We start from the raw sequence: 10,052 nt of genomic DNA, 5'->3' as shown, positions 1-10,052 counted from the left end.
TCTGTGATTAAAAAACAATCATAAAATATGCCCTTATTTAATCAATCAAAAAATGCCTTCTGTGGGGGTACCTGGGTGGCTCAGTCCATTTAGCATCCAACTCTTGATTTTGGATCAAGTCATGATCTCAGGGTTATGAGATTGAGCCCCATGTCAGGCTGTGCTCTGGGCATGGAACCTGGTTAAGATTCTCTCTCTCTCTCTCTCTCTCTCTCTCTCTCTCCCCCTCTCCCCTCCTCACCTCACACCACCCCTCCCACTGTGCATGCATGTGCTCTCTCTTAAAAAAAAAAAAGATGCCTTCTGTGTTAGATAGCCTCTTCATCCTAGTAATTACAGCCTTGTATAATATCCTCTCTTTGAGTAACTTGCTTTTAACCAATAGAATGTGGCAACATTGAGGGGTTTTTCTTTCTGTGAGTAGGTTGCAGAAAATCATGACCTCTGTCTTGCTAGTACCCTATCACTTTATTGGCTGCCGTGCTTTGATGAAGTGAGTTGTCATGTTGGGAGAACCCACATGGCAAGGAACTGAAAGTGACCTCCAGCCAATGGCCCTTGAGGAACTGAATGTTCCCAACAAATAAGACCACAGACCCTGGATTAACACCTTGCTTACAGCCTTGTGAGAGATTCCTGACCTACAGAAATCATGAGATAACAAATGAGTATTGTTTTAAGTCCCTAAGTTTGAGGGTAATTGGTCATCAGCAATAGATAACCTTTCTTTATACAATTAATGAATTTTTGATAAACTAATTAATAAGTCATCATACAAACCAATGTAAAATAAGTGTAGTCTAGATTGGCACAGCAAATATCTGAAGTCATATACATGTGTTATAACCACATATGTGTCAGAACCAGCTGAGGAGCCTAACTCAGTGTTTTGCAGTCAGGGCACCCTTCAGGGAAGTGGTGGCTCTAGGGCAGGGTTGAATAGGAGTGTGGGGGGGGAGCATATGTATCCCTCACAATCGATGCCTACCCACCCCCCATCTTCAGGCTCAAAGGTGCCTCAGGATGAGAACAATCCCATACGGGGCTCTCAGGCCAAGTCTCCCTGTCAGACTGAGAGGCCCTTGAGGAGAAACCTCTTGCCAGCCCCATCAGCCACAGCAGGCTGAATACCTCCTCCCCAGTGACTTCCCCCACATCTCTCCCTCGGCTTCCAGTCCAAAAGGGCACCTCAGACGCCATGGAAAAGAGGCCACCAGGCAATGGGTAGAATAGAAACACAAACTCAAGAAATGCATTTCTCTGCCCCAGTTTATTCACCACGGCTTGGTCCAGAGGCCAGGTTCATAGTCAACATGCAAGGGCTAGACACAAAAGCCCCCAGGACCATTGCTTCAGCCTCACTCCCTATACCTTTCACCCACCCACCCATCAGGGATAGAATTCTTTACAGATAGAGCACCCCCATTTTGCAGATAAGGAGAGTAAGCGTCATGCCACTGCTCACCCATCAGGATCTTGCATCCTCATGGCTCCAGAGGCAAAGCAGAGAGCTTGGCTACCTTAGTCCTTGGTTCTCCCCAAAATTCACCCACTCTCCTTTTCACAGAGCCTCTGCACTAGCCTGTCAACCCCCATTTAAAGGGCCATGCAGTGACGGAAGGGGTTATGACCCAACATGCTAAGAGCTTCCAGAGGCTGGGCTGAGCTGACACTCACTGTCCGTCCCCCGCCCCCCCCTCCCCGCCAAAGGTTAATGTGGCTCCTCTGGGCCCAGACAGCCTGATTTCAGAAAAAACAGACCAACCTAATTTGACGTCCAGTGTTGCTAAAGCCAGAAAGGCACAGTGAGTAGAGGCACAGAGAGGAAACAGATTTTTTTTTTCCAACAGCCTTGGAATACCATGCCGATTCCTTGCAAGCTTATAAGCACACATTCGCTTTCATCAGAAGCTGAAATCAATATGGTCTGCAACAGCTCCTTTGCTGTGGAGAAGGGTGGTTTGTTTCAAACTGATATTTTAGAATTCCCACTCTCTTATTCTTCACAGGGTTCTGCCGTTATCATCTCCCCTGGCCCCATCTCCCATGTGCCCCAGGGCAGAGTTCAAGAGGGACAGTTCTTTATCTTCTTCTCTGATCCCATCCCCCATCCCTGCCACGTGTCAATCACCACCCCCAGCTTCCCTCCCTCATACTAATTCTCTACCAATTGCTCAAAAAGCCATGGCAGGCCAGAGCAGCCACCACACTTCCTACAGCAAATCCACCATCAGGGACAACAGCTTCAGCAGAGCAAAGTCTGGGAGGAGTGATGGGGAAGGAATAGGAGAGGTGGCCTGGGAAATCCCAGGAGAGTGGATCAGCACAACCCTCAGATAAATGATGCTAGCCCTCTCTCCAGGGAACAATTGGACCCTGTGGAGAAAAAAAAGGCTAGGATTGACAATGGGTAACACGGAGTATGGATGCCCGACATACGCAACTGAATATGTATTTGCACACACCTGCTAGTGAGTCGGCCTGCAAATCCATGCTCCTAATACACCCTTCCCATGCCTCCACTTATACACAAAGGCCTGCACACACAAGGGCTCACTCACAGACACCCACCACAAGCCTGCACACTCAAACTCATTCATATGCACACACACACACCTTTTGCATATATATCCTCACTCGTGCACATATATACACACTATTGGACACCTGGTTCATGCATACATATACAAACATACTCCCTCTTACATACATGCTACACACACACATATGTACACACCCACACACAGACCTGCACATCAGTTAGCTCATGTGTACGCATGGCACACACAAGCTGATGCACAGGTGCTGATTCACACACACCTGGACCTGCCTACATGATAGCATGTACATACTCACGCTTACCTGCACTCATACCAGCAATAATCATGTACTTACTTGTGCACAACCACACACATGCCTACAAATATATACATGTACCCCTGCACCCCTGTGGAGGCACACCCTTAGCCCTGATCCTGGGGCCTGGATGGGACCGCCCTCTGTTGGAGACAACGGATAAGCTCCTTTCGGTTGTCTAGGATGGTGTCGAAGCTCTCCTGCAGACGGGTCTGCTGGTCAACCAACTGGTGCTGCAGGCCCCGGATCCACTGCAGCAGGGCCAGGCGACGGTACATCACCAAGTGCACATGATGCTTCTCCTTTTCCTGCTCTTTGTAGCGCTCCTGAGCCTGCAGCTGCTGCACAGCCTGGGCCACTGAGGGCAGAAAGGGATCTGGAGGGCCTGGGCCTCGAGGGGTCCCACAGACAGGCTCAGGGCTGCTGCTGGGGCTGTCGGTGCTCAGGGAACTGCTGGCATAGCCGTTGTCCTCCAGAGGGGAGCAGACTGCGCTGGCGCCGCTCATCTTCTCCAGCTCAGCTCCGGCGATTTCTGCCCCCTCTGGTGGGCTGCGGACCTCCCCATCAGGGAGTCCAGGGGCCTGGAAGGCCTGGTTGTCAGAGGGCAACTCAGAGGATCCTCTCATCAGGATGGGCTCCACCTGGCCTGGCATCCCATGCCAATTCTCATTGGCATCTTTGGCACTCGCCATGAAGTTGGAGTTGCTGTCTGGTTGGAGCTCAGGCTGACATACTCCAGGCGGGCCCCCCAGGAACTGGCCCCCCTCAGCTACCCCTGGCTGGATGGCAAACATCTGGTCTGCAAAGGAGAAGCAGAAGAATGAGTCAAAGCAGGACAGGGTGGGGTGCCTGAAGTCGTGGCAACCTAGCTGTGGGGGCAAGGCAGTGTGGAGGAGCTGGATGCTCCTTCTCAGTCCCTTTCCCTCTGGTAACACCTCCCTTTGTGGTATTCCTACTCCTTCTCTGTTGATTCGCGGTCTCCTGCATAGGGTTTTCCCTCAGCCCTCCGAGGCAGGCTGTCTCCTTATTCTGTGCACGTCTTCCCAGATGAACTAATCTTCTGCTATAGCTTCAAGAACCATCAGGTGTTGGTGACTCTCAGATGTGTCTCCAGCCCAGATCCGACTGCTATCTAACTCTGCAACCATCCGTAGGCCCCCAAAATTCTACATGTCCCAAACCAGCTCTCCCTCTCCAGTGTCCTCAGAAAAATGGCCCACCCTGCATTCAGTCACTCCAGCCAGAAACCTGAGAGCATCCTGGTCTCCTCACTCTGCTTCCTTCCCCCATCTCATTGACCACAAAACGCTGACAATTCTTCCTCTTAAAAACCTGTGTATGTATGCATATACGTCAACCCTCACTTGTACTTGGTTCAGGCCATTTCTTACCGGGATTACTGACTGACTGCTGCAGCCTTTTCTGACCTCTGTGCCTCCAGTTAAAAATGTAAACTTGAAGGGCACCTGGGTGGCTCAGTCGGTTGAGAATCCGACTTCAGTTCAGGTCATGATCTCGCAGTTTGTGGGCCTAAGCCCCACGTCGGGCTCTGTGCTGACAGCTCAGAGCCTGGAGCCTGCTTTGGATTCTGGGTCTCCCTCTCTCTCTGCCCCTCCCCAACTCACGTTCTGTCTGTCTGTCTCTCTCTCTCTCTCAAAAATAAACCTTAAAAAAAAAATTTTTTTAAGTGTAAACTTGATTGGTCACAGCTCTGAGAGCCCTCCCTAAACTGCTAACCCTCAACATGGCCTACAAGGCTGTGCTTCAGCTGACCCCTGCTCCCCATTTCAGGCTTGCCTCTTGCCACTCTGCCCCTCTCAGAATCCCAAATTTCTCAGAGATCTCAGAATGTGTCATTATTCTGTGTCAATAATGTGTCATTATTCACACAATTCCCTTGGTCCACAATACCCTTCCCTTCCCCTCCCCTGTAAACTCCTCCCTTCTCCACCCAGCAAACTCCTTTTTGTACTTCAACACGCAGATGTCTGATCCCCACCTCTCTGAAGCCTTCCTGAAGTTCTTCCCACAGCCCCAGCACACATAAATAAGCACAGTTAACTATGCCTTCCCCTGGGTCCCCACTGCACTGGTACTCACTGTTTTGTTCATATCTGTTTCTTGACCCTGGTGCATAGTTGATGGCCAGTAACTGTGCATTTAGTTGTTTTTGGTTTTGTTTGGGGACTATCTTCTAATAGCAGCTTATACATTTGGCTTCCTGACTAGATACCGAGCTCCTCTATATATCCTCTGTCATATTCCTGCACTAAGCAGGTGTCAGTACATAGTTGCTGTGAGAGTGAATGGGGGAGGGGGCTGCATTGGGCTATCTATGCTCTTAAAGAGAAAGCCAACGGTAGCGAGAGGCTACTGCTCAGGCCCAGGGATAGAAGATACGGCTCCAGTTACCTCCTCTGCCCTAGTGAGCAACCCCACCCCCGCCCCGCCCCGTCCCCATCCCCATTGACAAGCCTCTCTACTGACCTTGCCCTCTTCCGTCTGGGTTTACTATCTTGTGCCCCTCCCCTAGCTTGCTCCATCCAGGGGCCCCAGAGGGAGGGCGTATCACACCATTCTTTCCTCCCTAATAACCATTTCTACCAAAATTAGGGTTTGAATTAACAAGAGGTTTCTACTGACTACATATTACAAGGATTAGAAAAATGGGGGATCAATAAGAGTGAGGGATAGTGTAAGTATAGCAGGGATTAGGAGGTCTTCATAGGTGGTAGTGGGCAAAAGTCCTCGGGGTGTAGCGACGGTCCTTTAGTGACCTACATACTCCCATCCCGCTAAGCAGTCTTGGAGACCTTCCAGGCCCAAATGTTGTTGTTGTTGTTGTTGTTGTTGTTGTTTTTCTTTCTTAAACTGGGAGCGGCCGCGAGGGAAGCTGAGATGCGGCGGCTTAGGTGTTAAGGCTCACAGGGTTCTCAGAGATGGTAAAATGGGAACCCAGACACCCTAGGATCAGGCTTCCGTCCAAGCTAATCCGCAGTCGGCCCGGGGTGTGTAAGGCGGCGGGGGTGGGGAGATGGCTCTGTAAGGGTTGGGGAGGCCGCCTGCCTTCCTGCGTAGCCTTGCGGGAGAGGACCCCCCCCACCCCTCCGCCTCCAGCAGACAGAGGATAGAGACCATGCTTCCCTAAGCTCCCCACAGGGGGCAGCCCGGAGGACGCTGCGATCCCCTGCTTGCCCCCCCCCACCCCCCGTCCCGGGGGGCTGGGCCCCCAACCTTCCCCTCCTGCCGGACTCACTGCCTGGACGCGCCCGCCCCGGCGCGGCTGGCTCTGCTCCCGCGGGCCCCGCGGCGGGAACTCGTCTCTGGAGGCTGGAGGGGGGGGAGGGGGATGTCTCGAACTGGCCTGGGCGGCCGCGCGGGCCGGGCGTGGGGTGCGGGGCTCCCCGGCGACGCGCCCAGCCCCAGGCCCGGACTGCGGAGTCGGGCGGCGTCAGCGCGGCAGACGGGGCGGGGCGGCCGGGCCCACGTGGGCCGGTTCGGGGTTCCGCCGAGCGAAAGGCTAGTCCGGCCAGAGCGCCGGAACCAACTCCCCCGCCTCCTGCAGCCGTGACCAGGCCTGCTGGGTCGGGTTTTATCTTCCCACTGCATCCGTTGGGTCCCTCGGATCGCTTTGCGTCACTGCAGATGCGGTGACATTTTCAAAATGAAAATCTAATCATGTCACCATCCTCCTGCTTTTAAGCCTTTCAAATGGCTTCCCTCTTGCAGGGTAAATCCTTGAGGCAGCGGCCACAGGGTTCTGAGCATCTTGTCCTGTCTACCTCTCCAGCTTCATCCTTTGCCCTCCATCTCTGCAACTGGGCCTCACACTCCGTTCTGCCACGCGACTTTTGCACACACGGTTCCCTCTACCTAAAATTCTCTTCCCCTTCTCAATTTACTCATATGTCAGCTCTCTTCTCAGATTAACCTCCTCTGACCTCCTAGGCAAGATTAGTTTCCCCTTTTATATTTCTCAAGGGCACTTGGTTCCTTTTCATCAGAGCATCTATCACAATTTGAAATGATATATTCATTTTGTGCTTGTTTCATTAAGGTCACTTAATGAAAGCTATGTTGTTGTTTTTTTTCCAAATTATTTGTTTTGAGAGACAACAAGGAAGGCCAGAGGGAGACAGGGAGAGAGAGAGAATCCCAAGCAGGCTCTGCTCTGTCAGTGAAGAGCCCGATGCAGTGCTTGTTCTCACCGACCATGAGATCATGACATGAGCCAAAATCAAGAGTAGGGATGAGACTGAGCCACCTAGGCACCCCCATGAAAGCTATGTTTTATTATTTATTTATTTATTTATTTATTTATTTATTTATTTATTTAATAAAGGCTGCCCTTCCTAATCCAAAGGCTGCAGCAATTTTAAAAATTTTTTTTTAACGTTTATTTATTTTTGAGACAGAGAGAGACAGAGCATGAACGGGGGAGGGTCAGAGAGAGGGAGACACAGAATCTGAAACAGGCTCCAGGCTCTGAGCTGTCAGCACAGAGTCCGACGCAGGGCTCGAACTCACGGACCGCGAGATCATGACCTGAGCCGAAGTCGGCCGCTTAACCGACTGAGCCACCCAGGTGCCCGAAAGCTATGTTTTAAAAAAAGAAAGAATATCTGCTCTGGGACAGGACTGGGCCTTATGTCCTACACTCAGGCCCTGGCACCTTCCTCCCTGCAGGGCAGAGAACTGCTCCATAGTGGCTGTGCCGTGAACCCTTCTCAGTTTCTACTGACTGAAGCCTGATCTTCCTCACTCCCTTCTTCCTTGGAGAAAAAGTGGAGGGTTGGGGATTCAGTTTGCAATCAGAGAGAATAGAGATGCAGTTGGTGCTGACTCTAATGATAAGAAAGCACTGGCAGGTGTTAGGAAAGTTAGGGCTTCTTAAATAATTTCCTAAGGTAGCCCTAGAAGGGAGATGAGGACAAATTTAGTCTTCAGGGTTCTAGAAGGTCTCTTCCATACCCCCACTTTACCAAGCAAACCGAGCAATTGGCTATACCTCCTTCATGTCCTCCCCACATTAAAAACAAAATAAAACAAAACTAATATGGCTTCATCTTTGAAACATAAAACATTTTAAAATACTCTTGTCTTGGGGCACCTGGGTGGCTCAGTTGGTTAAGGGTCCAACTTCAGCTCAGGTCATGATCCTGAAGTTTATGAGTTCAAGTCCGGCATCAGGCTCTGTGATGACAGCTCAGAGCCTGGAGCCTGCTTTGGATTCTGTGTCACCCTCTCGGTCTACCCGACCCCCCCCCCCCGCCATGTTCTGCTTCTCTATCACTCTCAAGAATAAATGAATAAACATTTAAAAAAATTAAAATGCTCTTGTCTTTCCCTCATCTCTTTCTTTTGCTTTTATCTCCTACTCCATCTTTTTTATTTTAATTTTTAAGTTTATTTACTTAGAGAGAGACAGAGCGAGCAGGGGAGGTGCAGAGAGAGAACGAGGGAGAGAGAATCCCAAGCAGGCTCCAAACTGTCATCACAGAACCTGATGTGGGGCTAGAACTCACAAACCATGAGATCATGACCTGAGCAGAAACCAAGAGTCAGATTCTTAACCAACTGAGTCACCCTGCTACCCAGTCCCCTACTTCAGCTTTTGCTATTTTTTTAGACCTCAGCCCCATTTCTACATCACATGCTGAAGCCTAACTAGTCTTCCTTTTTCCCTTACCCATTGCAAGTTCCCCTTGCCTTTAGACAGGTGACCCAATGAGGTGACCCAAATCCTCACTCCTAAAGGCTCTGAGCCTGGGGGGATCTAGAGTTATGCAGGTCTTCCTGTGCCATTCAGCCATGTCAGATAGTTGTTTGGTGGGCCCAGAGCTGCTCCTCTCTGCCTCTCTTGTGGACTCCATCTCTCCCAGCTCTAACCATGTGGGTCAAATGGGAGCCCAGTGAGTCCAGGCATAGGAACCCCACTCCAGGTGAGTCCCTTCTCTGGGACTTTCTGAAATAAAAGGAAGACAAAGCTGGGAAGATGTATGGGCAGAGCTTTAGCAACCACATTCCCTGCCAAGTAGAAGTCAGTTTGGAGTAGGAGTAAATGATGCTTACACACAGAAGCAGAGACAAAAGACAGAAGTCCTGGTGATGTTCTGGTCCCTGTTTCCTGAGGCCTTTCTCTAACTTCCAATAAGGCCCTTGTTTTCTCAAGCCCACCTTGAGTGGAATTTCCTTTGCTGGCAATCAAAAGAATCCTGATTAATACAAGAGCACAAGGTAGTGGCCCAGGGGTCCCCCTCATATACCTCTCAGCCCTCATTAAGGAGTGGCATCTCTGTTTCCCCTTGGTAGCCATTAACAATCCAGCTTACACTGTGACTTCCTTTGAAATGCAGTGGAATCATCTCAGTGTTCCCACATTATCATCATTTCTCCCAAGACGCTGAAACCTCCTGACCTGTAGAAGCTAGAATGTCAGAAACAGGAAGCAAACTCTTCGAGAACGTCATTAGGTATACTCACGTAACACGCCACACCTATCTCTGCCTCTTCATATGGATTCTGGCTACAAATGACAAAGAATTATATACTGACTGTTGACTTAAAGCCTCTTGTACTCTGCAGGGCAGCACACAAATGGGCATAGTTCTAAATAACTTAATATCTGAGAAGTCAAGTGAATTCCCACAGCATCAGATTGTTGTAGCCTCTCTTCTCTTAGTCAAGGGTAAAGTTGTGTGGGATACTCCAGCACTGTGTAATTAATGCAGTAAGTGCTCAGACAGTGGTCCTGGCCGCTCCATAATTTTCAGAAGGCTGGGAGCCTTGAGAACAAAAAACCCTAGGAAGGTGGGGGTGTCCATGTCTGCATGATCATAGACAAGCAGATGTATAGATGTCCGTGATCCATTCACCAGAAGTTTCTGCAGTCAGGATGCCAAGGAATCAGTCATTCCAGGTAGAGAGGTGTCTGTGGCTGTGTCTACCCAGCTACATAGATTATAAAGACTGAATTGGCAAGGACACAGAAATCACTAGAGATGGCCAGTAGCAGCCCAAATAGGCCAGCCCTGGGAAGTGGGTAGATATCCTGGCAGGCAGACAGATGTCAGAGCCAAGAGAGACTAGCAATGAGTAACCAGTGCTAGGTGCTAAAGGGCCTAGAGTGTCAGACAAGGAGACAAGGGAGATGAGAGGTATTTCTACCCCAGGAAATAGGACAGGCATAAGAGTTG

The 10,052-nt window shown here is 50.2% G+C and overlaps 1 protein-coding gene across 3 annotated transcripts; it reads right to left on the bottom strand.

Annotated features, from left to right (window-relative positions):
- Window positions 1–1,251: 1,251 nt before the first annotated feature.
- Window positions 1,252–6,304, bottom strand: CUNH1orf216 (chromosome unknown C1orf216 homolog). Of its 3 annotated transcripts, none has more exons than XM_047085014.1 (3): window positions 6,113–6,304; window positions 2,938–3,655; window positions 1,252–2,376 (listed from the first exon to the last, which is right to left on the bottom strand). In XM_047085014.1, exon 2 carries the CDS (start codon window positions 3,648–3,650, stop codon window positions 2,964–2,966), a length of 687 nt encoding a protein of 228 aa, XP_046940970.1. In that variant the 5' UTR covers window positions 3,651–3,655; window positions 6,113–6,304; the 3' UTR covers window positions 1,252–2,376; window positions 2,938–2,963. The 3 variants fall into 3 exon arrangements, with proteins under 3 accessions (XP_046940970.1, XP_046940968.1, XP_046940969.1); XM_047085012.1 differs by having other exon boundaries at window positions 2,962–3,655; XM_047085013.1 differs by lacking the exon at window positions 6,113–6,304 and adding an exon at window positions 4,957–5,230 and having other exon boundaries at window positions 2,962–3,655.
- Window positions 6,305–10,052: the final 3,748 nt, after the last annotated feature.

Source organism: Lynx rufus, unplaced genomic scaffold (assembly GCF_022079265.1).
Source record: "Lynx rufus isolate CCGP_SWC_20201006 ecotype Redwood Valley unplaced genomic scaffold, mLynRuf1.p SCAF_2, whole genome shotgun sequence".
NCBI classification, from domain to species: domain Eukaryota; kingdom Metazoa; phylum Chordata; class Mammalia; order Carnivora; family Felidae; genus Lynx; species Lynx rufus.
Note: the sequence above shows the minus strand (reverse complement) of the source record. Positions and strands in the feature narration are given on the sequence as shown.